The 27989-nt window shown below is 53.9% G+C and overlaps 2 protein-coding genes and 1 pseudogene across 6 annotated transcripts in view; 2 read left to right on the top strand and 1 right to left on the bottom strand.

Moving 5' to 3' along the window:
- Nucleotides 1-2678: 2678 nt before the first annotated feature.
- Nucleotides 2679-3361, top strand: LOC116525841 (annotated as a pseudogene).
- A 14615-nt stretch (nt 3362-17976) lies between these two features.
- SPHK1 (sphingosine kinase 1) lies at nt 17977-20965 on the top strand. Its single transcript, XM_032241594.1, has 5 exons — nt 17977-18821; nt 19095-19247; nt 19329-19423; nt 19503-19618; nt 19915-20965. Exons 1-5 carry the CDS (start codon nt 18233-18235, stop codon nt 20666-20668), a joined length of 1707 nt encoding a protein of 568 aa, XP_032097485.1. The 5' UTR covers nt 17977-18232; the 3' UTR covers nt 20669-20965.
- Nucleotides 20966-22589: 1624 nt separating this feature from the next.
- Nucleotides 22590-27989, bottom strand: part of UBE2O (ubiquitin conjugating enzyme E2 O) — a 65045-nt gene continuing 59645 nt past the window's right edge. For all 5 annotated transcript variants that reach the window (XM_032241588.1, XM_032241590.1, XM_032241592.1 and 2 more), the window contains 4 exons: nt 27852-27988; nt 24972-25175; nt 24818-24875; nt 22590-24679 (listed from right to left, as the gene is read on the bottom strand). In XM_032241588.1, coding sequence (XP_032097479.1) covers nt 24009-24679; nt 24818-24875; nt 24972-25175; nt 27852-27988 — 1070 coding nt within the window. In that variant the 3' untranslated portion in view covers nt 22590-24008. The remainder of the gene's footprint in view (nt 24680-24817; nt 24876-24971; nt 25176-27851; nt 27989) is intronic.

The raw sequence follows: 27989 nt of genomic DNA, 5'->3' as shown, positions 1-27989 counted from the left end.
TTTGAGACGGAGTTTCACTCATGTTACCCAGGCTGGAGTACAATGGCGCGATCTCGGCTCACCGCAACCTCCGCCTCCTGGGTTCAGGCAATTCTCCTGCCTCAGCCTCCTGAGTAGCTGGGATTACAGGCACGCACCACCATGCCCAGCTAATTTTTTGTATTTTTAGTGGAGACGGGGTTTCACCATGTTGACCAGGATGGTCTCGATCTCTTGACCTCGTGATCCACCCGCCTCGGCCTCCCAAAGTGCTGGGCTTACAGGCTTGAGCCACCGCGCCCGGCTACGATAGGCTTTTTTTTTCCCCACAATATAATAATACATCACATAAGTGGTTACCCTTGGGGCAGTGGGGAGTAACTGGTAGGGGACATGAAACATTTCCAGGATGCATTATTATTCTTTTATTATTGTTATTAATACAGGCGTATTGGTTCATAAATTTGGGGTTTATGGCTGGGCAAAGTGGCTCATGCCTGTAATCCCAGCACTTTGGGAGGCCCAGGTGGTCAGATCACTTGAGATCAAGAGTTCAAGACCAGACTGACCAACTTGGTGAAACCCTGTCTCTACTAAAAATACAAAAATTAGCTGGTTGTGGTAGTGGGCGCCTGTAATCCCAGCTACTTGGGAGGTTCAGGCAGGGAGAATTGCTTGAATCTGGGAGGCGGAGGTTGCAGTGAGCCAAAATCTCATCACTGCACTCTAGCCTGGGTGACAGAGTGAGACTAAAAATTATTAAATACATAAATTCAAAGCTTGTGATCTGTGTATACTTTTCTATATGCAGTTATACTTCAATAATCCCTACCCCCTCCACATTGTATGCCAGTTTAGCCACTGCACCCTAGCCAGGGTGACAGAGTGAGGCCCGTCTCAAAATATAAAAAATAAAATAAACATTTTGAGCCCAGTGCAGTGGGTGAGCGCCTGTAGTCCTAACTACTCAGAAGGCTGAGGTGGGAGGATTGCTTGAGTATCTCTCAAAAAAGGAAAAAAAGGAGGCCGGGCGCGGTGGCTCACGCCTGTAATCCCAGCACTTTGGGAGACCGAGGCGGGTGGATCACGAGGTCAAGAGATCGAGACCATCCTGGTCAACATGGTGAAACCCTGTCTCTACCAAAAATACAAAAAATTAGCTGGGCATGGTGGTGCGTGCCTGTAATCCCAGCTACTCAGGAGGCTGAGGCAGGAGAATTGCCTGAACCCAGGAGGCGGAGGTTGCGGTGAGCCGAGATCGCGCCATTGCACTCCAGCCTGGGTAACAGAGTGAAACTCCGTCTCAGAAAAAAAAAAAAAAAAGGTAAAAAAGGGGGAGGGGTGGCTATCCTGCCTATGGGGTAGCCCTGCTCTGTCTATGGAGCAGAAAAAATTGTAATAATTAAAAGGAGGCCGGACTCAGTGCCTCATGCCTGTAATCCCAATACTTTGGGAGGCCGAGGCAGGTGGATCACCTGAGGTCCGGAGTTCAAGACCAGCCTGACCAATATGGTAAAATCCCGTCTCTACTAAAAATACAAAAATTAGCCGGGTGTGGTGGTGGGTGCCTATAGTCCCAGCTACTCAGGAGGCTGGACAGGAGAATTGCTCGAACCCTGGAGGCGGAGGTTGCAGTGAGGTGAGATCGCGCCACTGCACTCCAGCCTGGGAGACAGAGAAAGACTCTGTCTCAAAAAAAAAAAAGAAAAAAAAAAAAGAAAAAATAAATGGGGGCTGGGTGAGGTAGCTCATGCCTGTAATCCCAGCACCTTGGGAGGCCAAAGTGGGTGTATCGCCTGAGGTCAGGAGTTTGAGACCAGCCTGGGCAACATGGTGAAACCCCGTCTCTACTAAAAATATAGAAATTAGCCAGGTGTGGCAACACACTCCTGTAGTCCCAGCTACCTGGGAGGATGAGGCAGGAGAATCACTTGAACCTGGGAGGTGGAGGTTGCAGAGAGCCAAGATCGTGCCACTGCACTCCAGCCTGGGGACAGAGCGAGACTCTGTCTTTTTTTTTTTTTTTTTAAAGACAGGGTTTCACCATGTTGGCCAGGCTGGTCTTGAACTCCTGACCTCAGGTGATCCGCCTGCCTCGGCCTCCCAAAGTGCTGAGATTACAGGCGTGAACCACCTCACCCGGCTAACTCTGTCTTAGAAAAAGAAAAGAAATGGACATTTGTGCATTGGAAAAGAATAATCCTGAAAGTGACATTGCCCATTTTTTCTGTTCCCTCATTTTAAAAAAGATTGTGGGGCTGGGCGCAGTGGCTCACGACTGTAATCCTAGCACGTTAGAAGGCTGAGGTGGGCAGATCACTTGAGGCCAGGAGTTTGAGACCGGACTGACTAACATGTCAAAATCCCGTCTCTACTAAAAATACAAAAATTAGCTGGGAGTGGTGTCGTGTGCCTGTAATCCCAGCTGCTCGGGAGGCTGAGGCAGGAGAATCTCTTGAACTTCAAGAATGTCTTGAAGTTGAAGTCAGCCGAGATCGCAGCCACTGCACTTCAGCCTGGGCAACAGAGAGAGACTTGGTCTCAAAAAAGAAAATAATAATAATAGTAATTTTTTAAAAAAAAGAAAAATAAATAAATAGGCCAGGCACAGAGGCTCATGCCTGTAATCTCAGCACTTTGGGAGGCTGAGGTGGGTGGATCACCTGAGGTCAGGAGTTCGAGACCATCCTGCCGACATGGAAAAACCCTGTGTATACTAAAAATACAAAATTAGAGTGGAGGAAGATGGCAGCCCCGAGCTTCCCCACATCATTGCACAGGCACGTGGGCTACGGCACCTTCAGCGATGTGGACGAGCCCGAGGAGGACATGTTCCTCCTTTCGGATGCTCAAAGCAGCAGCTGCTGAGCTGGCAGGCGTGGAAATATGCCTGGAAGTAGGGGAGGGCCTGGTGTAGTGTCTGCATTCCTCCCTCTAGGATAGGTCCTCAGGTTTTGTACATGTGCACTGATATCAACCCTGAGGCAGCAGCTCGTACCCTACAGACAGCACGCTGTAATGAAGTCCTCATTCAAGCAGTTATTCCAGAGTCGGTCCCAGGCTTGCTACCAAGATGGAAGGAAAAAGTGGATCTGCTCCTGTTTCATCCCCTACCTAGCGACTCCATCCGGAGAGGTAGGAAGTCACGGAACAGAGGCAGCTTGGGCTGGTGGCAGAAAGGGTCGGGAAGTCATGGGCAGGTTTTCCCCTCTGGTTTCAGATCTCTTCTCACCAAGAGGATTATTCTATTTAGTACCATTAAAGAAAACAACCGAAAGGAATTTTGAAAATAATGAAGACAAAAGGTGTGCAAGGAACCACTGCACTTTTCAGACAAGCAGGCCAAGGAATTCTTTCAGTCCTCAAGTTCACCAAGTCCTAGTATACAATGTGTGCCAAGAGCTACTGGAAACCTAATGCAATTAGCATTTTTTTTTTTTTTTTTTTTTTTTTTTTTTGATGGAGTCTTTCTCTGTCATCTGGGCTGGAGTGCAGTGGTGAGATCTTGACTCATTGTAACCTTCGCCTCCCAGGTTCAAGAGATTCTCCTGCCTCAGCCTCCTGAGTAGCTGGGATTACAGGCATCCGCCACCACGCCCAGCTAATTTTTGTATTTTTAGTAGAGATGGCGTTTCGCCATGTTGGCCAGGCTGGTCTTGAACTCCTAACCTCAGGTGATCTGCCCGCCTTGGCCCCCCAAAGTGCTGGGAATACAGGCGTGAGGCACCGCGCCCGGCCCGGCATATTTTGATACTGAAGTCATTCATTAATTAACAAGGAATTTTATCAGAAATTTGTCATTAAAAAAAGGTACAAAGGTGGAATATTTCCTTTCACTTAGGCCTATAGAATTATTTGTATGAGTATAAGTAAATATGTATATTTATAATTTGCACTTTATGTATTTATTTATTTTTATTTTTTTGAGACGGAGTGTCGCTCTGTCCCCCAGGCTGGTGTGCAGTGACATGGTCTTGGCTCACTGCAACCTCCACCTCCTGGGTTCAAACAATTCTTCTGCCTCAGCCTCCCGAGTAGCTGGGACAACAGGCACGCACTACCATGCCCAGTTAATTTTTCTATTTTTAGTAGAGATGGGGTTTCACCATATTGGTCAGGGTGGTCTCGAACTCCTGACCTCAGGTGATCCTCCCACCTTGGCCTCCCAAAATGCTGGGATTACAGGCTTGAGCCATCACGGCCAGCCTATAATTTGCATTTTAAATATGTTATGTATTAAATATTTATTTCAGCATTATTTAGTAAGGCAATGAAATTAATCTGGCAAATGTCTTTTTTTTCCATAACAGTCCATATATATAGTTTGCTTTCAGATGGCAGGGCCAGCAATTAAAAAGAAAGAAAAATACAAAATTAGCTAGGCATGGTAGTACATGCCTGTAGTCTCAGCTACTTGGGAGGTTGAGACATGAGAATTGCTTGAACCAGGAGGCGGAGGCTGCGGTGAGCTGAGATCGTGCCATTGCACTGCAGCCTGGGCAACAAGAGTGAAACTCCATCTCAAAAATAAATAAATATATTTCTTAAATGTATTTGAAGAAAAAATAAATAAGTAAATAAACAAACAAATAAATTTGTGGTGAAATTCACATAACATCTTTTTTTTTTTTTTTTTTTTTGTTTGTGAGATGGAGTTTCACTCATGTTACCCAGGCTGGAGTGCAATGGCGCGATCTCGGCTCACCGCAACCTCCGCCTCCTGGGTTCAGGCAATTCTCCTGCCTCAGCCTCCTGAGTAGCTGGGACTACAGACACGCGCCACCATGCCCAGCTAATTTTTTGTAGTTTTAGTAGAGACGGGGTTTCACCATGTTGACCAGGATGGTCTTGATCTCTTGACCTTGTGATCCACCCGCCTCGGCCTCCCAAAGTGCTGGGATTACAGGCTTGAGCCACCGCGCCCGGCCACATCTTACTACTATTATTTCTGAGACAAAGTTTCGCTCTTGTCGCCCAGGCTGGAGTGCAATGGCACCATCTCGGCTCACTGTAACCTCTGCTTCCTGGGTTTTCAAGTGATTCTCCTACCTCGGCCTCCTGAGTAGCGGGGATTACAGGCATGCACCACCATGCCCGGCTAATTTTGTAATTTTCATAGAGAGGGGTTTTTCCATGTTGGTCAGGCTGATCTTGAACTCCCAACCTCAGGTGATACGCTCGCCTTGGCCTCCCGCGTGTTGGGATTACAGGCGTGAGCCCCCATGCCCGGCCTCACATAACATCTTAGAGTGCCCAATCAGCAGCATTAAGTAAACTCACAATGTTGTGAAACCACTGCCTCTATGTAGTTTTGAAACATCTTTGTTATCCAAAAGGAAATCCCATACCCATTAAGCAATTCCACCTCATTCTCCCTCTCCCTCATCTCTGGCAACCACCAACCTGCCTTCTGTGTATAAATTTGCTTATTCTGGACATTCCGTAATAATTGACTCATACAATAGGTGACCTTTTGCATCTGGACTCTTTCACTGTGCAAAATGTTTTCGAGGTTCATTCACCTTGTAGCGTGTGTCAGGGTCTCATTCTTTCTGTGGACAAATAATACTCCATCGTGTCAACTCCATTGTTTATCCAGTCATCCATCAACAGCTGGTTGTTTCCACATCTTGACTATCGTGAATAATGCTTCCAAGAACATTCCTAGACAAGTTTTTGCATGGACACGTTTTTATTTCTCTTAGGTACAGAGCAGAACTAGAAGCGCAATTACTAGATCATATAGTAATCCTATGTTTAATTTTTAAAGGAATCCTAAGTCTCTCGTTCTAAAAGACGTTTTTCTCAAGGGCTGGTTGGTAAACCTGGCTTAGTTTTCCACATCTGTGAAGACTGTTTTCACGGGTGACATGCCAGCCTTCCTTGAGCATGCATGACACGCAGGCTCTTGGTTTAGAACTAGAATTAGGCTCCCGCTGTTCCGCTCAGGGTCCTGGCAGGGGAGAAGCCTGCTGCCACACGCCTTCCTGCAACAGCCAGCACCCACACAGCCACCCAACCATGCTTTTTTTGAGATGAGGTCTCGCTCTGTGGCCCAGGCTGGCGTGCAGTGATGTGATCATGGCTCACTGCAACCTCCGCCTCCCTGGTTCAAGCGATTCTCCTGCCTCAGCCTCCTGAGTAGCTGTGACTACAGGTGCATGCCACCATGCCAGGCTAATTTTTTGTATTTTTAGTAGAGACGGCGTTTCACTGTGTTCACCAGGATGGTCTCCATCTCCTGACCTTGTGATCCACCCACTTTGGCCTCCCAAAGTGCGGGGATTACAGGTGTGAGCCACCGTGTCCTGGCCCAAGCACGCTTTTAAAAACTAAATTGGGCCGGGCCTGGTGACTCATGCCTGTAATCCCAGCACTTTGCAGGGCCGAGGCGGGCAGATCATCTGAGGTGGGGGGTTCGAGAGCAGCCAGACCAACATGGAGAAACCCTGTCTCTACTGAAAATACAAAATTAGCTGTGCGTGGTGGTGCATGCCTATAATCCCAGTTACTCGGGAGGAGAATCGCTTGAAACCAGGAGGCAGAGGTTGTGGTGAGCCAAGATTGTACTCCAGCCTGGGCAACAAGAGCAAAACTCCATCTCACAAAGAAAACACACACACACACACACACACACACACACACACACAGCTAAATTGGTCAGGCATGGGCTCGTGCCTGTAGCACCTTGGGAAGCCCAAGTGGGCAGACTGCTTGAGTCCAGGAGTTCAAGACCAGTCTGGGTAACAGAGACCCAGTCTCTAGAAAAAATACATACACAAAAAAAAATTAGGGGCCGGGCGCGGTGGCTCAAGCCTGTAATCCCAGCACTTTGGGAGGCCGAGGCGGGTGGATCACGAGGTCAAGAGATCTAGACCATCCTGGTCAACACGGTGAAACCCCGTCTCTACTAAAAATACAAAAAATTAGCTGGGCATGGTGGTGCGTGCCTATAATCCCAGCTACTCAGGAGGCTGAGGCAGGAGAATTGCCTGAACCCAGGAGGCGGAGGTTGCGGTGAGCCGAGATCGCGCCATTGCACTCCAGCCTGGGTAACAAGAGCGAAACTCCGTCTCAAAAAAAAAAAATAATAATTAGCTGGGGATTATGGTGTGTGACTGTAGTCCCAGCTACTCACGAAGCTGAGGTGGGAGGATTGCTTGGGCCGGGGAGGTGGAGGTTGCAGTGAGCGGAGATCATGCTACTTCACTCCAGCCTGAGTGACGCAGTGAGACGCCATCTGAAAAAAAAAAAAGATCTGAGGCAGAGTTTGCAGTGAGCTGAGATGGTGCCACTCCAGCCTGGGGTGACAGAGCACAACCCTGTCTTAAAAAAAAAAACAAAAAAGCTTGAGGCCTCTGAGACAAGCCCGCCCTTCAACGTCCCGGCTTTTTCTGTGGCTCCTGGCTCCTGCTCAGCCCTTCCCAGGCAGAGTGGCTCCTGCACCACTAAAGGCTGCAAAATGAGGCGACAGTTCCACTAGCGCGACGACACTTGCCTATTCCCCTAGGAATGACACTCGTGCCTGCCAAGAGCTGAGTCGAGGCAGAGTCGACCCTGTGTTTATCATCTTTTGTAGTGATTGAGTATTTTCCCTCTTTAGAAGCTCAAAGTTCTCAATCTGAGGGTCAAGTAGTGGCAGATGCTTGTCACACCGCAAATGTCTCAAATGGTTTGTGCTTGTTTGCAAATGCAGCAAGTTCTGATGCTATAGATTTTCTAGGCCATGCAGAGTCAGGAAGACTGATGTGTCTTTTTAACTCTGCATCAGGACCAGCTGTCCCTCACGAGACCCATCAGCCTGCTGTGCCCAGCCAGGAGGAGGTAGAGTGTTGGACGGTGCCCTTCCTGTCTCTCCAACGCTGCAGTGCACCTGGCTCCCTCCCCAGAGTGCTCTGCTGCATCTGCCGAGGGATTCAGATGGGAGAGGTCAGCCTGCGAGCATTTCTCGAGGATTTCTGTGTGCAGAACCTTGCTGATTATAGTTCTAGGGAGGATGCAAAAAGAGAAAAGGTATGTCCTCCAGCTGTCTGTACGCTCCTCACTGCTCAGGAAGGAGCACCTTCTGGGCTCTTTTAATTTTGTTTTTTAAAAATAATTTCAGTTTTAGTCTGCATGCCTGGAGGTATCAGAGACATTAAAAAAATCAAATTCAGCCGGGTGCAGTGGCTCACGCCTGTAATTCCAGCACTTTGGGAGGCCGAGGCAGGTGGATCACGAGGTCAGGAGTTTGAGACCAGCCTGGCCAATATGGTGAAACCCCGTCTCTAATAAAGATACAAAAAAATTAGCCAGGCATGGTGGTGCATGCCTGTGATCCCAGCTGCTTGGGAGGCTGAGGCAGGAGAATTGCTTGAACCTGAGAGGCAGAGGTTGCAGTGAGCTGAGATAATGCCACTGCACTCCAGCCTGGGCAACAGAGCAAGACTCTGTACCCCACCCCATAAAAAAATCAAACTCTCTGATCACTTGAGGTTGAGAGTTTGAGATCTACCTGGTCAACATGGTGAAACCCTGTCTCTACTAAAAACACAAAAATTGGCCGGGCGCCTGTAATCAGCTACTTGAGAGGCTGATGCAGGAGAATCGCTTGAATCCAGGAGGTGGAGGTTGCAGGGAGCCAAAAATCACACCACTGCACTCCAGCCTGGGTGACAGAGCAAGACTCTGTCTCAAAAAAATATCTAATAAAATGAAACTTTAAAAAATCAAACTCTCTAGCACCTAAAGGCAACCACTTGGTTACTCATTCAGTTTCAAAATGGTGAGTTTCAGGGGCCGCTAGGATCATCACATGGTGCCTTGAAGGAAAAATGACATCTTAATTCACTCTCAAGATGCCAGTCACGTTGCTGTGATAGGACTTTAGGGCAATGAGCAAAGAGAACAAGGAACTCTCGTTGGAAACAGCTCTCCTATCGGGTCAGCCTAGCATCACCCCTGTAGCTGCACAAAGGCTTACGGGCACCAGCCTGGAATCAGGCGTCCCTTGTCCCGAGCACCCCTCCCCAGCCCCAGCTGTCCAGCCCATCCTGTCTAATCATTACTTACATTACCAGGATTGTGTCTGGAAAGAATGGAAGGGTTTGACCTTCAGGATTCAAGCCTCCAGGGAAGGGGAATTTCTATTTTCGACATGTGGATAATGAGCACAGGGGCAGGCAATCCCCGCTCTGGGCTCCAGGTCTTTTTCCAGCTTGCTGAAGTAGGATGTCCACACCCTCCTTTGCCCCCAAGTCCCCCACTAATTGGCTGCAATGGAGGAAGTCTGAGTGGCTGCATGTTTAGGTAAGACAGGGAAGGGGTAGGCCGGGTGCGGTGGCTCTTGCCTATAATTCCAGCACTTTGGGAGGCCGAGGTGGGTGGATCACGAGGTCAGGAGTTCAAGAGCAGCCTGACCAAGATGGTGAAACCCTGTCTCTACTGAAAACACAAAAATTACCCAGGCGAGGTGGCAGCCATCTGCAATCCCAGCTACTCCAGAGGCTGAGACAGGAGGATCGCTTGAACCTGGGAGGCAGAGGCTGCAATGAGCCAAGATCGTGCCATTGCACTCCAGCCTGGGCGACAGAATGAGACTTCGTCTTAAAAAAAAAAAAAGAAAAAAGAACAAGAGGAAAGGGGTGAACCCCTGAGTGACGAGCTGGGCACCTCAACTGGGAGTCAGTCTCCAAAGGCAGTTTGTGCTTGTGACCAGGGTGACAAAGGACTTCACCATCCCTCAGTGCGGATGAGGTGGTTGAAAACAGCCCAGATCATTAGTGCAAGTGCCCTGCCTGGCCCCAGGCCATGTCCAGCCCACTGTCTGTTTGCTTTGGGACCCATCCAAGGTCACTTTTTAGCTTTTGAGAAATGTGAAAGTCGAAAACATTGCAAAACAAAAAGCTCCTGGAAAACCACGCACACCCCACCCCTCAGCCTCATGCTCCAGCCCAGCTGCGAAGACATAACTGTGGCTTTGCCTTCCTGCTCCCCATGCAGACGTTCGGGGTCCTGCTTCCTTGTTCCCAGCTTTCCTCTTGGGAACCGCCTGAGGCGGTGACACACAGCTGTAGGGCTTCTCTTCCCTTGAGGTCTCTGAACCAGGACACACAAGCAGGTAAACACAAGCGGAGTGGGGTGGAATGGGGTGCTGGCTGTAGCCTCAGCAGAAAGGAACCTGCCTCTCCCCTCACCAGTATCCAGGATGTGGGACTGGATATTGACCAGACTGGAGCCCACATTGGGCTCACATGGGAGCTAGTGTCAGTGGGGGCCTGTGGACCGTTCCCAGTGAATGGCTCTTCCTGCTGGCTGTGGTTCTCAGTGTGGCTGGCCTGGTCTAGGTCGCAGATGTATGGGCTGGTCTACATCCACCCCCTTCCTCAGGTGCGAAGTTGGGGTTTTGCGATCCTGTAATTACTATGTTTAGCAAAGTTGCCAATTTCTCACGTTAGGGTAATTTTCAAAAATGGAAACCAACTTTCCTTGTAGGGGCCTCTGCTGGATAAACCAAAGACCACAGAGTCTACAGAAACATGTCTCTACCCCAGCCCCACTCCACAAATGCTTCTTTATTATTTCTTGAGACAGAGTCTTGCTCTGTCACCCAGGCTGGAGTACAGTGGCACTATCTCAGTTCACTGCAACCCCTGCCTCTTGGGTTCAGCAATTCTCCTGCCTCAGCCTCCCAAGTAGCTGGGACTACAGGTGTGCACCACCATGCTCAGCTAATTTTTGTATTTTTAGTAGAGATAGGGTTTCACCATGTTGGCCAGGATGGTCTTGATCTCTTGACCTTGTGATCCGCCCACCTCAGCCTCCCAAAGTGCTAGGATTACAGGTGTGAGCCACCGTGCCCGGCCTCACAAATGCTTCTTTGACGGAAGGCAGGTTCCTGGTTTGTGTTCATTTGGGTAGAGCTGGGGAGAGGGTACGAGTCAGAAATGAAGGTTTTGGAGCCCAAAAGCCACTGCTCCCAGACTAAATTTCCCTACTCATCTGTGGTTGGCAAAATCACTAACATGTCCATGTCATAATCACTGGAACTTGTGAATGCACGTTACCTTAGATGGCAAGAGGGATTTTGCAGATGGGATTGAGTTAAGGGTTTTGAGAAGGGGGATTATGTTGGGTTCTCTGGGTGGGGTGAGTGTCATCACAGGTCCTTACATGACAGAGGCAGGAAGGTCAGAGTCGGAGGAGTTGTGTCAATGAAAGCAGAGGTCACACAGAGATAGCCTGCATGACGCTATGCTGCCGGCTCTGGAGGTAAAGGAAGGGCCCCTGAGCCAAGGGATGCAGATGGCTTCTAGAAGCTAGAAAAGGCAAGGGAACACAGCCCTGCAGTTCATCTTTTTCTTTTTTTTTTTTGAGACGGAATCTTGCTGTCACCCAGGCTGGAGGGCACAATCTCAGCTCACTGCAACCTCCGCTTCCCAGGTTCAAGTGATTCTCTTGTCTCAGCCTCCTGAGTAGCTGGGATTACAGGTGCCTGCCACCACGCCTGGCTAATTTTTGTATTTTTAGTAGAGAAAGGGTTTCACCATGTTGGTCAGGCTGGTCTTGAACTCATGACCTCATGATCTGCTCACCTGACTCCCAAAATGCTGGGATTGCAGGCAAGAGCCACCGTGCCCGGCCTCCTCCTGCAGTTCATCTTATATTAGAACTAAGAATTGTGTTTTTTGTTTGTTTGTTTTGGTTTTTTGAGATGCAGTTGCACTCTGCTGCCCAGGCTGGAGTGCAGTGGCATAATCTTGGTTCACTGCAACCTCCACCTCCCAGGTTCAAGCGATTCTCCTGCCTTAGCTTCCCAAGTAGCTGGGACTACAAGTGTGCACCACCATGCCCTTCTAATTTTTGTAGTTTTAGTTGAGAGGGGGTTTCACTATGTTGGCCATGCTTGTCTTGAACTCCTGACCTCAGGTGGTCCGCCCACCTCAGCCTCCCAAAGTGCTGGGGTTACAGGTGTGAGCCACCGCACCCGGCCTGGGGAAATCGTGATTTTTGCCATTAAAAGTAATGGTATTAGTAACCATCCTAGTGCTTTTGACCTCCAGAAATGTAAGGTGATAAATCTGAGTTGTTTTAAATGTATGTAGCAATAGGAACCTGATATGCCATCCAACACAACATGCACCTTTGCTCTTCCAAAGACTGGGGAAGAAACCCATCTGCTCAGGAAGCTGAAGATGCCATAAGCCAAGGTGTAAGATAACATCTGAAAGTCAAGGGAGCAGGAGCACGGGAAGTCTGGCTGCCAGCACAGGCATAAACAACTCCTCCCTGCAGACCACACCTTGGCAAGGCCGGGAGGACCGGAGGCCTGGCAGCCAGAAACCCCTTTCCTCCGATACTCAGGAGACTACACTATCTTTTATCAGGACACCTGGTATTGTTACATCTTTTCATTCAAAACATGAAACGCTGGCCAGGTGCAGTGGCTCATGTCTGTCATCCCAGCACCCTGGGCAGCTGAGGCGGGACGATTACTTGAGCCCAGGTGTTTGAGATCAGCCTGGGCAACATAGGGAAACCCCATCTCTACAAAAAATAATAAAAAAAAAGAAAACTGGCCAGGCTTAGTGGCATGCACCTGTAGTCTCAGCTGCTAACAGGGATGAAGGTGGGAGGATCACCTGAGCCCAGGAGGCTGAGGCTGCAGTGAGCTGTGACTGTGCCATTGCACTCCAGCCTGGGTGAGGAAGTTTCAAAAAACAAAAGCAACAAAACAAAACAAAAACCAAAAATAAAAAAACATGAAACAGTGTTTCAAAAATCAAAAAGTATGAAAAGCATGAAACACGGATTCACACTACAGCCCTAATCACTTACTGGATTTCCCTGAGTCACTTGTAGTAGAAAAAGAACAGGCCCATGGGCCCTGAGGAACAAGTTTCAGCTCTTTCACGAGAGAAGGCCCTCTGAAGGTGATGGCAGATACTGGGACGATGCATGGCGTCAAGTCACAAATAACCAAAGCTGCCGGCAAACCACCAGGACACAGGCCTGGGACAGTCACAGCCTCAGAAGGAACCAACCCCCTCGACACCTTGCTCTGACTTCCAGGCCTCCAAAACTGTGAGAGGGAATTTCTGTTGTCTACGCTACCAGTAAACTAATACAGTTGCCCGCAGATGCTGGGCAGGCAGCTGAGGCAACTGGAGTGGGTATGAGTGCAGGTCGCCACCTTGAGAGGGCTCCGAAGCGAATCGCCCTGAATCGCAGTAACCGTCAGCAGCCTGGAGGTGAAGGTATGTGGCAGATAGAGGCCAGAGGAGACCTGGGTCCCCAGCCTCAGCAAGGAGGAGGACAAGGAGACTACCCAAGGGACAGAGCTGGGTCACCCTACCACACACCTAGATTAGTCCAGCCACTGGGGAGAAATAGAAACTCGGGCAAAGCACACACTCCCTGCAAGCAGCCAAGAATCCTGCACGACCAGTCTGATCCCCTGGATCTCCATGTGTGGCAGGTGGCACCCCCTACACCCCAATGCCTGGCATGGTCAACCTGGAAACAACATCTAGGAAACTCAGAATGGAAAGCCATGTGGGGGTGGCCCTAAGTTTTTTTTGAGACAGAGTCTTGCTCTGTCACCCAGGCTAGAGTGCAGTGGCACGATTTCAGCAACCTCCACCTCCCAGGTTCAAGCAGTTTTCCTGCCTCAGCCTCCTGAGTGGCTGGGATTACAGGCATGTGCCACTGCACCCGGCTAAGTTTTGTATTTTTAGTAGAGACGGGGTTTCACCATCTTGGCAAGGCTGTTCTCAAACTCCTGACTTTGTGATCCACCCACCTTGGCCTCCTAGAGTGCTGGGATTGCAGATGTGAGAAACTGCACCCGGTCAGCCCTAAGCTCTTTCTTTCTTTCTTTTTTTTTGAGATCAAAGGCTGGCAGGGAGAAGGTCTTGCTCTGTTTCCAGGCTGGGGTGCAGTGGTGAGATCTCAGCTCACTGTCATCTCTGCCTTCCAGGTTCAAGCAATTCTCCTGCCTAAGCCTCCCGAGTAGCTGGGACTACAGATGCATGCCACCACACCCAGCTAATTTTTGTATTTTTAGTAGAGATGGGGTTTCACCATGTTGGCCAGGACGGTTTATCTCCTGACCTCATGATCTGCTTGCCTCGGCCTCTCAAAGTGCTGGAATTACAGGCGTGAGTCACCACACTGGGCCCCTAAGCTTCTGTGAGCTGGAACCTCCCTTCCTGGTCCTTATAACCACGCCCCACCCCCAAGACAGTAAAGTACCATAAAAAGGAAAAAGCTGAGCAGGGGCTCAGGCCTGTAATCCCAGCACTTTTGAAGTCAGAGTCAGGTGGATCACTTGACGTCAGGAGTTTGAGACCAGCTTGGCCAAATGGTGAAACCCCGTCTCTATTAAACATACAAAAATCATCGAGGTGTGGTGGCTCACGCCTGCACTCCAGCCTGGGCAACAGACACTACATGACAAAAAAAAAAAAGGAAAGAAGTTGAGGTCAAGGGAGGCCTTGAGGCCATCCAATTAGGGAGCTGAAATCTGCTAGGGAAGGGTAGCTTCAGGGAAGGGTGAGATGACAGGAATCTTCTCATAAAAGCAAGTAATTTGCCATCTGGCGGCTTTGATTCCAGTTTCTGGAGAGCTGGGGCTGGGCCAGGTGAATGCCTGCTTTTCTTTCTCTGGAAAAGAAAAGAGGGGTTTCTCAGGTGTGTCTCCCTGGGGAGGTTGCCCACAGAAGGCAGAGGCTGGGAAGATAGAAAAACAGTCTCCCACCTGTGAGACAGATTACCTGTGAGCCAAGCTCTGGGCTGGTGATCACCTCTCTGCTGGCCCAACCCTGTTGCCAGGCTCACGTTGGGCTTTGCTGGGCACAGTGACTGCGCACCTGTTTCCAAGCTCATCCTCCAGGTTCAGGATGAAGCCTGGGGAGGGCTTGGAGCTGCTTCCTCTTTCTTAGGGAGACCCCACAGCTCTGCAGCAAGCACTCCACCGGGCCACCAGATCCCCACCCTTCAGGGAGAAGCAGCCTGGGTAACCGAGAGGCCCGGAGGGGAGCTCTGGCTGGACTTGGCTTCCCAGCCTGGGGTCAGGGCTCAAGGGTTTGCTTCTCTGCTTTGCCAGGAACTGGCTGGAGGCTTGTGCAAGACTCTTCACCTCTCAGGGTTTCGGTTCCCCCCAACCCCTCACGCTTTGTCCTTTTTTCTTTTTTAAAAGAGGAAGTGAAGTACAGTGGGCAGCGGGCCAAGCTGGCGACCTGAGAGATCCAAGGCGCCCCCCGCCCCCAGCTGTGGGGAGGAGAACCGGCATCTGGCTTTGCCCAATCCCGCCTCTCCGAGCGGGGATGCAGCTGAGGCGTTTCTGGAGGTAGGATCAAGTTCTTTAGAAAAGAAGAGAAAGGAGCTAGATCTGGACATTCCAGAGGGAATGCGAGTAAGAAAAAAAAAAAAGGGAGAAGAGGAAAAGGGTCTGGAGAAAGGCGGCCTGGGTTAGGGGAAGCGAATGACAAGAATGAGGGGGGCAGGGGCCTTGGAGGTGAGGGGGCAAGGGGTTAAGCGCCAGGGAGGACAGAGGAGCCATTGTGCGGCCTGGAACCGGGGCCAGAGGGCTTTGCCCTTCGCCTCCCTCCCGCGGAGTGGGGGGGCTTCCAGAGCTGGGAGGGGAGCTGAGGAACAGAGGCTGCAGGATAAAGAGCTCAGCATACTGCTCTGCCCGCCTTCGCCAACTCAGTTTCCAGTCAGTGTCGCCCCCGCCCGCTCCGCGGATTCAGGGCTGGTGGCAGTGGGCCTGGAGCCACAGTAGCCGACCTTTCTGGGGCTCCAGGAGGAAAAATAAAAGGGGGATCAGGTGGGCCTTATCACTACGAACTCACAGGTCTTCCCTGTGCCTCAGTTTCCCCTCTTCAGACTCTCTGGCTAACGACGGAGCTTTTCAGACTTGGTGGAAATGCTCTCCGGAGCGGGTAGTAGAAAGGGAAGGCTACCCCAGCTGGTCTCCGCAGCCAGTCACCTCCGAGGCTGAGATTTCGAGGAGCACAGCCTCCGACTCGCGTCTTCTGCGCACCAAAGTCCAGATCTGGACCCTACCCTCGTTGGAGGGATAGGAGGGGAAAAGGAAGAGGAAAGGAAAGGGGCGGACGGATCTGGTCCTGGGCTCCCGCGCAGAGCCTCCTCCTCCCGCAGCCGCTCGCGTCCCCGCAGCGCATGACCGCGGCACTGCGGCTGCGGCGCTTCCTCCCCCGCCTGCGCCGGATTCCTGAGGGGAGGGGGCGGGGAGGCCCGGAGGCGCAGGACCCGACCTTAGCGGACGCGCGCCGCAACGCCAGGAGTCGGGGATGACGCCCGTGCTCCCTCCCCTCGTTCCTGTTTCTCGGAGTTCTTCAACCCGTGAGCGCGTCGCTGAGTCACCTTCCCGGAACGCGCTCGGGACGCTCCGGACCCAGCCGGGACCGCTGGGAGTCCCGGCAGGGCGAAGACGCACTCGCCGAGACGCGAGCGCAGCTGCGGCCCCAGGGACCCCGCATCCCTGTCTGTGCCCCCCGCCCCGCCCGGGGAATCCCGGGTCCCGCCTGTCTGGCCCCCAAGTGCTGGGAAACTGGGCCTAGCCGCCTGGGTCGTCCCGAAGAGAAGACACCAAGGAGGCGTGCCCGAGTTCAGGGCGCTGCCCGGCTAATTGGCTGCGCGCTCCTCCCGGACCTGCCTCTTCGCGACTTTAAGAAGCGATGAGAGAGGTGTGTGGGGGCGGGTGGGGCCGGCAGGGGCGGGCAAGCCCCGCAGCCTCGCGCAGGGACTTGGTTTCTCCTAACTCTGATCCTACTTGGACAGGTCACCAATGGGCCTTGGCAACTTCTTCCTCTGTCTCGCCATAACCCCCCAGGGATCTAATTCGAGGTGCTCGCGGACACGTTCTGCGGCTTGCCGCGATGAGTGTATCACAAACACACGGACAAACGCGTCCCCACTGGCCTCCAAGGAGGTGACAACTTCTGAGCGCGTTTCCGGTGCCCCTTCTTCCCGAGGAGCTAGAAGGGGCGGGGGACACGCCCCCATGCTTGGCTTTCCAATCCCGACGGGAGCCCTTAGGCCCACCTACACTGTCACCGCTCCTCTCCGACCCGGAGCCCCCGGCCGGTAGCCTGCTCTGCCCGGGAAAGCGCGCTAGGCGGCCTCGTGCTCGGTGGCCCAGATGCAGCGTAGGGAAGTTAAAAATAACCTCCGCGGGAGAGCGGAGGTGGAAGAAACAGGGAAGCCCGCGGGTGGCGGGCGAGACGCTCCGGCATGAAGAAGGCGCCCCGGGTGGCGTCCCGGCCTCAAATTCCGGGTGGGCTGGGGCCGGGGCGCGCAAAGGGGGCGCTGCAACCCGGCGCGGGCAGCACCCGGGGCGGCGAGGTGAAGCCAAGGGTCCCCAGGGAGAGCGGAACCGCCAGCGCCCGGCGTTCGCTCCCACACGAGTTCGCGAGGAGCCTGCGCCTCTGCTTGCGCTGCGCGGTCACTTTCGCGCGCCCCAGACGCTGCACTGGCGGCCGGGCCCGGACTCCGTGCCTCGTTGCCTGTCGCCGCAGCTCAGCCTGCAGGGCCGCGGCGCCGCCTTCTCGCCAAACAGACGGTTAGGATGCCTAGGACGAGCGGCGGGGGCGCGCAACCACGTCGTGCGATCCGGGCGGGAGCCCGCGCGTGGCACTGCTGTGGGCGCGGGCCGTGCCGGAGGCGGCGCTCTGAGGCCGGGGGCGGGCGGGGCCGACGCGGCGCGGCGCTCAGGTTCCACCCCCGGGAGCGCGGGGCGGAGCCAGGCCAGCGCCTAGGCTTCGCGCCGCGGCGCTGGCTGCGAAGTTGAGCTAAAAGTTTAAGGCCGGAGGGAGCGAGGCGGGGGAGTCCGCTCCAGCGGGGCGCTCCAGTCCCTCAGACGTGGGCTGAGCTTGGGACGAGCTGCGTTCCGCCCCAGGCCACTGTAGGGAACGGCAGTGGAGCTTCCCCAGCAAACCGGACCGACTGGGTAGGGCCGGCCACCCTCCCTTCGCGCCGCTCGTGGCTCCTGTGCGTCCCGCCCTCACGGGGCCCCGGGGAACTGGGCCACTCGTCGCTTGGGCGAGAGCAGGCGGCAGCTGGTGGCCCGGCTCGGGCTCGGCACTCGGGCGACCCGGGAGCGACTCCCCCAAGCGCCGCGCGCGTCCCAACGGAGCGGGGCGGTGGGAGGCCCGCGTCGCGGCTCCCACCGCTCTGGAGCTCCGGGCACGGGACGCAGCATCCCGGCTGGCTGAGGCGGGGATCCTCGCCCAGAACTTCTTGCCGGGCAATGTCCACTCAAGTTCTGGGATTTTTACGCAGCTGGGCTCCCCTCCCCCTGGCAGCAGCCCCGAGGGGTGAGGAGCTAGTCCGTCGGAGGGAGCCGCGGGGCCCTGACTCATCCGTCGCGCCGGAACCCCAAGCCCCAGGAAGGAAAGGCGCGGAGCAGGCACCCTTCGCCTCGGGGGTTGGAGGGCCTATTCACACGACGGGGGCGCCCTCGGAGGCACCAGACCTCAGCTCTCTGACCTCCCGGGAACCTAGGTCACCGCCCCACGAGCTTCGGGCGATGTGGGATCGCGTGCCTCCCCGCCCCTGGCCCCGGGATTTAGCCGGGCGCTCCCCACCTCTGGGAGCCTCGGCCCGGGACTCCGCCAGCGCCGTCTTCTCCTCTCCCTTAGATCCAGCTGCCGCGGGGAATGACGCCGGTGCTCCCACAGCCCTGGCTCCGGGCGGGGAGGGCGAGCCCCACAGCCGGCCCTGCGACGCCCGCCTGGGCAGCACCGATAAGGAGCTGAAGGCAGGAGCCACCGCCACGGGCAGCACCCCGACAGCGCCGGGGACCCCCTGGCAGCAGGAGCCGCGGGTTATGGATCCAGGTTTGTGGGGGCCCTGCCGGGACGGGCTGTAGGGGGATTCCTCTTCCGCGCCAGGAATGATGGAACGCCCAGCTGGACGAAGGGGGCTGTGGACGCCCGGGAGAAACACTGCCCCTCACGAGGCCAGAAGCCGGCCGAGTCCGAGCCAAGGAAGGAGATGGCAAGGGCCCCGCGTCCGCACCCCAGGGCTCCCCGCGGAGGCCGCTCCTGTCGTTACCCGTGGCCCCCTAGTGGCCGGTTGCGGACGCAGCCTCTTCGGCTCTGTTTTTTCAGCGGGCGGCCCCCGGGTCCTGCTCCCGCGGCCGTGCCGCGTGCTGGTGCTGCTGAACCCGCGCGGGGGCAAGGGCAAGGCCCTGCAGCTCTTCCGGAGTCACGTGCAGCCCCTTCTGGCTGAGGCTGAAGTCTCCTTCACGCTGATGCTCACTGGTGGGTACTTCTCGGAGGGGGTTCCGGGAGCATCCCCTGTTAGGGGACCCCGGGTCCTGACAGCTGCCCGTCCTCCTGCAGAGCGGCGGAACCATGCGCGGGAGCTGGTGCGGTCGGAGGAGCTGGGCCGCTGGGACGCTCTGGTGGTCATGTCTGGAGACGGGCTGATGCACGAGGTGAGGTCCGCACCGCGCGGCTTGGCTTGGGGCTTGGCGCGGTGCGTCCCGGGCTGAGGCCACGTGTGCTCCAACACAGGTGGTGAACGGGCTCATGGAGCGGCCTGACTGGGAGGCCGCCATTCGGAAGCCCCTGTGCAGCCTCCCAGCAGGCTCTGGCAACGCGCTGGCAGCTTCCTTGAACCATTATGCTGGGTGAGAGCCCAGGGCCAGAGTGGGCCTGCCTCCCCTCTGTGCCCCTCTCCTGTGGGTTTTTTTGGTCTAAGTTCCCATGGGTCAAGGTCACTTCCATTCTCTCTTTCCCTTCGTCCTGGGGCCCTCTCCTGGTGACCCCAGCTGGCTGCTGCCACTTGCTCCTTCTGTCACTTACTGCTCCTGCCAACTCCCTAGGGATGACATGGCGCTTTGCCAGCTCCCACTCCCCGGGAGGAGGAAGAGGGGATAGCTGGGGGGGCTCCTGCCCTGCTTCATCTGACCATTTTCCCCTGCAGCTATGAGCAGGTTACTAATGAAGACCTCCTGACCAACTGCACGCTGCTGCTGTGCAGCCGGCTACTGTCGCCCATGAACCTGCTGTCACTGCACACGGCTTCAGGGCTGCGCCTCTTCTCTGTGCTCAGCCTGGCCTGGGGCTTCATTGCTGATGTGGACCTAGAAAGTGAAAAGTATCGGCGCTTGGGGGAGATGCGTTTCACTCTGGGCACCTTCCTGCGCCTGGCAGCCCTGCGCACCTACCACGGCCGACTGTCCTACCTCCCTGTAGGAAGAACCGATGCCAAGACACCCGCCTCCCCCATTGTAGTCCAGCAGGGCCCGGTAGATGCACATCTTGTGCCACTGGAGGAGCCAGTGCCCTCTCACTGGACAGTGGTGCCCGACCAGGACTTTGTGCTGGTGCTGGCACTGCTGCACTCGCACCTGGGCAGCGAGATGTTTGCGGCACCCATGGGCCGCTGTGCCGCCGGTGTCATGCATCTGTTCTACGTGCGGGCAGGTGTGTCTCGGGCTATGCTGCTGCGCCTCTTCCTGGCCATGGAGAAGGGCAGACATATGGAGTATGAATGCCCCTACTTGGTATACGTGCCTGTGGTCGCCTTCCGCCTGGAGCCCAAGGATGGGAGGGGTGTGTTTGCAGTGGATGGTGAATTGATGGTCAGCGAGGCTGTGCAGGGCCAGGTGCACCCGAACTACTTCTGGATGGTCAGCGGTTGTGTGGAGCCCCCGCCCAGCCAGAAGCCCCAGTAGACACCACCTCCAGAAGAGCCCTTATGACCCCTGGGCCGAGCTGTGCCTTAGTGTCTACTTGTAGGACCCTTCCTCCTTCCCCAGGGCTGTAGGGCATGGCCACAGCTCCTGTGGGGTGAAAGGACTCCTCCGGAGAAGTGGGAGAAGGTGCAGGCTGTGCTTTGGGAGGACAGGCCAGAACAAGGTCCTGGGTCAGAAGCCCAGCTGGCTGGGCCCAGCTGCCTGTGTAAGGCCCTCCAATTTGTTCTAAGACCCTCACCCCATGAATCAAATCCAAATAAAGTGATGTTCCCAGCCTGCTGGTCCTGTCCTGGTGAGTGGGAAGGGAATGGGGTCTCACCCCAGCCAGGATTATGGAATTTAATGTTAACAATAGCCAATAGTGCCCCCAGGGATGGGCAATGGATGTTACTGGCCCCAGGCATTCTGTTGGGGGACTCAGGACCAGAGCTGGTTCAGCCTAATGGTGGGGGCCTCTCACCCTGATAATTTACAGCACCTCCACCCTGAAGCAGCCTCAGAGCTCAGCCAGCTGCCTGACCATACAAGGGAGGATGCAGCTCAGAGCTGGCATGTCTTAGCTAGGGCCACACAACTAGCTAGTCCCAGCAAATCTCATCAGAGACCATTTAGCAGGAGAGGGAAAACGTCTGAGTTCAGGGCATGAGGGAACTGGTGGGCCAGGTGCCATGGCTCATGCCTGTAATTCCAGCACTTTAGGAGGCCGAGGTGGGTGGATCACCTGAGCTCAGGAGTTTGAGAACAGCCTGGGAAACACAGTGAAACCCCGTCTCTACAAAAAATACAAAAATTAGCACGGTGTGGTGGTGGGCACTTGTAGTCGCAGCTACTTGGGAGGCTGAGGCAGGAGAATCACTTGAGCCTGGGAGGTTGAGGCTACAATGAGCTGAGATCATACCACTGCATTTCAGCCTGGGTGACAGAGTGAGACTGTCTCAAAAAAACAATAAAAACACTGCCACCTACCCCACAAAACTGGCAAGGAGCAAGAGACTTCAGAAGTAAAAAAAAGGGCAGTATCTTACCCTTTTTTGCTCACTGCATCCTCCACTTCCTGGGTTCAAGCAATTCTCCCAATCAGCCTCCTGAGTAGCTGGGATTACAAATGCCTGCCACCATGTCCAGCTAATTTTTGTATTTTTAGTAGAGACGGGGTTTCACCATGTTGGCCAGGCTGCTCTCAAACTCCTGAGCTCAGTGATCCACCTGCCTCTGCCTCCCAAAGTGCTGGGATTACAGGTGTGAGCCACCATAATGGCCAGTATGTTACCTTCTTAAAAGGAGTCTGCCATCCCCCACAATGAGAGGTCTAGGGTTCCCCCAGCCTCCCTCAGCTGCCTCCCTTCCCCACTTGTCCTTGTGGAGGAATACCAGGCAGGAGTGGAAAAGATGCAGCAGGGAAGGATTGATGTCAGTCTCCTAAACTGGGCAGCCATTTTGGCTTAGCGCCCAGGAGCTGTGGCACCTGTCTACCGCCAGGTGCTATGATGTTGGCTCTCCTAGAATCTGGAAGGAGCTGAACTGGATGAACTGGTCAATTGTAGGCCTCTGGGGACCACAGCTGCTGGAAGACTGCTCTAAGCTGGCTCTTGAGGAGCACAACACCAGCCAGGAAGAGGCCAGAGGACTGCCCCAGGACAGGAAGTACAAAAGGCGGGCAAGCAGACCTGGTGAGTGGAGAGCGGGGGTGAGGTGGTGGTGCTGAAGCCAGGACCCACTGCCATATGCCTTCCCTGGCAACAGGCTCTTTCCTTCCCCAGGAAGGGTACCTGTGAGGGACCCAAGCACACAGTGCCCCAGAGAGGAAGAAAGGCAACCAAGCCCAGATGAATGGCAGAGGCAGGTTTAATGGTGTCACCTTGTCTTGTTAATGAGCCAACCAAAAAAAAAAAAAAAAAAATGCAAGTAAAAAAAAGTTTAATCACACAGCACTTTATACAGATAGTGTAAGCAGTAGGCATTCACATCTCCACATGTACAATGCACTGGGAAGCTCAGCCCCACCAGTCACTCTGGGTGTTTCTCAAACAAGATACCGACTCGGCTCCAAATGCCACAGCGCGTGGCCCGGCTCCGTCGTCCCGCAGCTCTGCTGGCTGGGCGGTCACAGCACAGCACAGGTGTGGAGCCCACTTAAGGCTGACAAGACGCATCATGCTTTGGCTTTTTTTTTGTGTCTTTTTTTCTAATAAGAGTTAATATCTTTGCTTTCGAGCTTTTTTTCCCAACCTTAAATATTACATACATACACCAAAAATTACATAGCTGCAATGTGCTCAACAGCATCCTCTCGGCCTGGAGCTTCACATTATCAAAAGCTTAGAAAACTTGTAAACCTCTGGGCCTGTCTCTGGGCACTAGGAGAGCCCCTGCCGGCCATCCCCTTCTGGATTGAGCCTGCAGTTTGTAAGCAAAGGGCTGACAGCAGGCCTCCTCCTAGTCCAAGAGAGGGCTGGCTCGCTCGGAGTTCAGTGAGCTGCACGCCACGTCCCAGTGTGACCATGTGATGGGGGAGAGGCCCTAGCACTTGCCCTGGCCTTGTGCAGCTGCTCTCGCCCCAGCAACCTCCAACAGGAGAGCAAGGCACCTACAGCTGTTGCTTTCCCCGCAGCTCCCTGGTCCTCAACTCCGTGTGCATATATGAAGGCCACCACCTCTAATGGGTGTCACCCTGAACCCAGCCTGGTCCCAACCTCTCTTAGAGAGCAAGTTCAACAGGCCTGGGGGCTACAATGTGGTCGACAGGCCAGTGTAGAGCTGGGAGTCAGTGACAGCAGCTACAACTCCCAAGGGATAGTGTTGACGCTGGGGGACTAGGGAGGAGGACCTGGTGGAGGTGGCAGCAGGAGGGTTTGGGACACAGGGAGGCTCAAGTTGAATTGAAGAGGCTGAAAAGGACCAGGGGAATTGTTGGCGCAACCCACACTTCATGCAAGGCACATCTGCTCTCCTGCGGGTCTGCAGGGCACCGGCCCAGAGAGCCCAGCGGCAAGCCCTGGAATACCCACCTCTGACCTGAGAAGGGACAGCAAGGGAGCAAGTGCCGGGACATTCTGCTGGGGTGACAAATGGAAAATCAGCAACAAGGTTCCGATTTTCTTTGCCACGGGGGACCGCCTGTTGAAATCTCACTTCAGAATAAATGGCGGCATCTCAGCATACTTCTTGTACTTCAGCATCAAACTCACCTTGGGGAGAAGAGGGCAGTGAGGGCTTGCAGTGGGGACAGAGGGGCATGGGAAGAGGGCGATTCCGGGGGGAGTGAGCAGACGGCGGCTAGTCTCTCCCACGGTGATGCTCCTTCCTCTGTGCCTGGCACCTACTTGTCCTCTGTGCACTCCGGCATGCCTGCCTCTAGCAGGGCAGCCCGGAATTGCGTCAGGACACCCCGGATGCTCTTGATGAAACCCTTGGAAAGCGGGAAGAGGGGGAAGCCGATGTCAGGGTAGCCACTCTTCTCAGGTAAGAAGCTCCGGTAGCTCTTTCTCCGCTTCTTTGGTTTGACACTGGGCGGCACCGATGCGTCTGGTGCGGTCTCTGAAGTCTGGTCTGTGTGGTCCCTGCTAGCTGAGGCTGGGCCCTGCGCACCGCCCTCTGAGTCTGAGCCCTGGGAGGCCTCTCCTGGAGCTGGCCCTCCATCCTCAGGTTCTTGTTGGCCGGAGTCTGAGAGCTCGGCTATAGCTGGGGGCTCTGGAGAGCAGCTGGCCTTGGGGACCCCATTAGGCAGAGCCTGGGCCCTCTCCAGCAGGGCGTGGGTTTCCAGCCAGGACTCGATGCGGTTCACCAGCCGCCAGCCACCAGTGCTAAAGTGTTGCCTGATCTCCTGCTCAAAGACCTCAGGGGGCCGCCGCACCAGCTGGGTCATGGACTGCACCACACGGATCAGCGCCATCTCATTGTAGCAGCGACTGTTCTCATAGCCTTCCTGCAGGCCCCGGTCACTGTCAAAGCCGGCTTCGTTGTAGTATGGTTCGTTCACCAGGATCAGACCTGTGGGAGAGGGACACCTTCCCACAGTGGGTGGGAGAAGCCCATGGCGCAGGCTTACCCTCCACCCTCCAGGGACCCATTAGTCACTTCCCTCCATTGGCCCTCCCTGTCCGCACCCCTGCTTCAGCCCAACCATACCTTGGATGGAGATGAGCACCTGGAGAAGGCTGGACTTGCTCGTCCACCTCTCTGTCCCCTGAAACACACAGGACACCATCAATTCTGTTCCCCTGGCCCCTATGCCCCACTGGCTCTTCCTCCTTCTTGGCTGGGGGCCTGGCACTACACTCACCTTTCCAATCCAGGTGCCCAGGAGGCTGACGCACACCTTCCCATTGTCATACAGGTTGGGGTTCAGGCGGCCACTGCACTGGGAGAGGTAGCAGAAGTGGGGGGGCACGGCTGGGTAGATGTTGGGGAGCTGAATGTCAAACAAGTAGAGGCCGTCCTCGTAGGGGGTTCGGGTGGGGCCCTTGATGAGGGCTGAGAAGAGGTCCTATGTAGGGAGGGAGGGAGGCTGAGGTTGGCAGGGTGTAAGGGGGGTGTCCTGCATGTGGTATCTACATCTGCCCTTTCTCAGGACACTGCGCAGATGAAGCGGGAAGGGCACCTGGGACTCCAGATGTCACCAGCAGTGGAGAAGCTAAGCACAAATACCTCTGTGCCAAACTGCCTGGAATCTTTTTTTTTTTTGGAGAAGGGGTCTTGTTCTGTCATCCAGGCTGGAGTGTACTAGTGCAATAATGGCTCACTGCAGCCTCCCAAGTAGCTGGCACTACAGTGTGTGCCACCATGCCTGGCTGATTTATTTTTTGTAGAAACAGGGTCTCACTATGTTGCCTAGGTTGGTCTCAAACTCCTGGGCTCAAGTGATCTGCCTGGCTCAGTCTTCCAAAGCGCTGGGTTTACAGGCATGAGCCCCTGTGCCCGGCCCTTACCTGGAATCTTTGAACCCTGTCTAAGAGAAATATTCTAAATGAGTTTTTATCTTATCAGGTGCTTTTCCTCACAAATCATTACTTAAAATTGTATTCCTCAGCCAGATGTGATGGCTTATACCTGTAATCCCAGCACTTTTGTGAGGCCAAAGTGGGAGGACTGCTTGAGGCCAGGAGTTCAAGACCAGCCTGGGCAACATAGTGAGATCCTATCTCTACAAAAAATACAAAATTAGTTGGGCATGGTGGTGCACACACTTTGATTAGCTAGTAATCCTAGCTAATCAAAGTGGAAGGATCACTTGAGTCCAGGAAGTTGAGGCTGCAGTGAGCTATGATCACACCACTGCACTCCAGCCTGGGTGATAGAATGAAACCTTGTCTCTTAAAAACAAAACAAAAAGACTCCTCTAAACACCTGCCCCAACCCTTATCTCCCACAAGGCAAGTAGTACAAACAGTTCCAAGCTGAAAGGCAGTTCCAGGATGGTGGGGCCTGGGGAATTAGGGATGGTCTCTCCACCAGAAGCTGACAGTGAGGGTTTGAACTCCAGGGGAAATGTTGGGAGACCACTGTTCCACAGACATCTGGAATCTGTGCATCTATTTGCGTGCGCGTGTGTGTGTGTGTGATCTCAACTGCCAGGGCAATGGGCGAGGTCAGTGATGAGCTGAGAAGCAACAAGGGCAGAGCGCCAGCTGGGGTGAGGGAACCGCTCATGCATGCTCTTATTGGTGCCACCCTGGGAGCCTCCAGAGAACACACTACTTTTCTTCTCCTGAGTTGAGATTTTGGGAAAACAGAACAAACCAAAAAATACTGTTCCTGTTTTCCCTCAGCACAGCTGAGAAAAACTAGAATTTTCCAAAGGAATTTTACTATAACCCAAGCAAAAAACAAAAGCGTTATTAAGAATCTCAAGCAGCACTGGACTTACGACTCTGCCTAGCCCTGTTCCAGGGAGGGGCTGCTCCAGGCCCATCTCAACAGCGCCCCTCTCGGCAGCTCGCAGGATCCCTGCTCTTTCCTTTCTTTGCCCTCTTCCTTCCAGGACAGGGCCAGAGCTGGGGCCTCAGACTCAGATTCAGAGTCTAGCATGGTGCCTGGCTTGAAGCACAGGCCCAGTAAGGGATTGCTGAGTAAACAAGGTGGCAGGCAAACGGGCTTGCCTGTTCCCGGAGGAGGCATTCATGCTGCCTCAGTAAACATGACTCAGAGACACTAGGCCCAGTCCACAAACAGAAGAGTGGGAAAATGGAATGTGGTGTGGCCACATGTTGTCCTATTTTGTAGGTAAAAAGGAAGAAACTAGATCATTACAAATCAACATGGGTAGGTCTTAAGCAAATTAGAGATGATGTATATACAATGACATACTCTGGGCCGGGCGCAGTGGCTCACACCTATAATCCCAGCACTTTGGGAGGCCGAGGCAGGCAGACCACAAGGTCAAGAGACTGAGATGATCCTGGCCAACATGGTGAAACCCCGTCTCTACCAAAAAGACAAAAATTAGCTGAGTGTGGTGGCACGGGCCTGTAGTCCCAGCTACTTGGGAGGCTGAGGCAGGAGAATCACTTGAACCCAGAAGGCAAAGGCTGTAGTGAGTTGAGATCAGGCCACTGCACTCCAGCGTGGCGACAGAGTGAGACTTCATCTCCAACCAAAAAAAAAAAAAAGGCAAATACTCTGTATAAACAAATCATACAAAATACTCTGTACTTATGGTGATACATGAACATGTCAAAATACTCTTTTAATGTATAAAAAATGTAAAAATACATAAAAAAAGGTAATCGGTGGTCATGTATTTGGAAGGAGACCCACTAAACTTCCAGCAGTCCTCTGGGTGTGGGAAGAGGCCTATGATTCAGGAAGAAAAGGAAGTGAGAGCCGGTCAAAGGCAACTTTAGCTCTTCTATTTCCACTCAAAGGATCTGTAATGTTCTAATATTTCAAAAAGAAGAGCAGGCTTGAGGAGTACTCATAATATAATGAATTTCAAACTCATTTTTTAAAGGAGGGAGAAAAGAAAACCATCTGGCCTGGACACACGGCTTTCCGCCAGCCCTCACCTGACTGCACCTGTGACCGCCCCTGTAAAAGGTGGGTGGGTGGGTGTCCTCACAGGTGCCAGTCAGCCCTGGAGCTTTGAGGACCCAAGGCTGGTGGCCTGTTGGGCACTGGGTGCCCACACAGCACATCTGCACCTGCCCATGCCAAGCCTACTTGCCATTCTATCTTCAAAAGTCTTGACCATGATGCCCTCAGGCAGTGAGGTAGCCAGCAGTGCCATCTCCTTCCGCACTGTGCTGAAGAACTTCTTAGCTTCTGGAGGCTGGAACTCAATTTTCTTAAAAGAATGATTTGC

The sequence above is a fragment of the Sapajus apella genome, unplaced genomic scaffold (assembly GCF_009761245.1).
Source record: "Sapajus apella isolate SASKATOON/1434 unplaced genomic scaffold, GSC_monkey_1.0 scaffold48, whole genome shotgun sequence".
NCBI classification, from domain to species: Eukaryota; Metazoa; Chordata; class Mammalia; order Primates; family Cebidae; genus Sapajus; species Sapajus apella.
This window is presented reverse-complemented; position numbering and strand designations above follow the sequence as displayed.

Excerpts from the sequence above, each read along its gene's own strand:
- SPHK1 (XM_032241594.1), top strand. The coding sequence starts at position 18,233 with ATGTCCACTCAAGTTCTGGGATTTTTACGCAGCTGGGCTCCCCTCCCC. Across the intron at positions 19,248-19,328 it reads CTTCACGCTGATGCTCACTG|AGCGGCGGAACCATGCGCGG; the intron begins GTGGGTACTTCT and ends GTCCTCCTGCAG. Across the intron at positions 19,424-19,502 it reads GAGACGGGCTGATGCACGAG|GTGGTGAACGGGCTCATGGA; the intron begins GTGAGGTCCGCA and ends GCTCCAACACAG.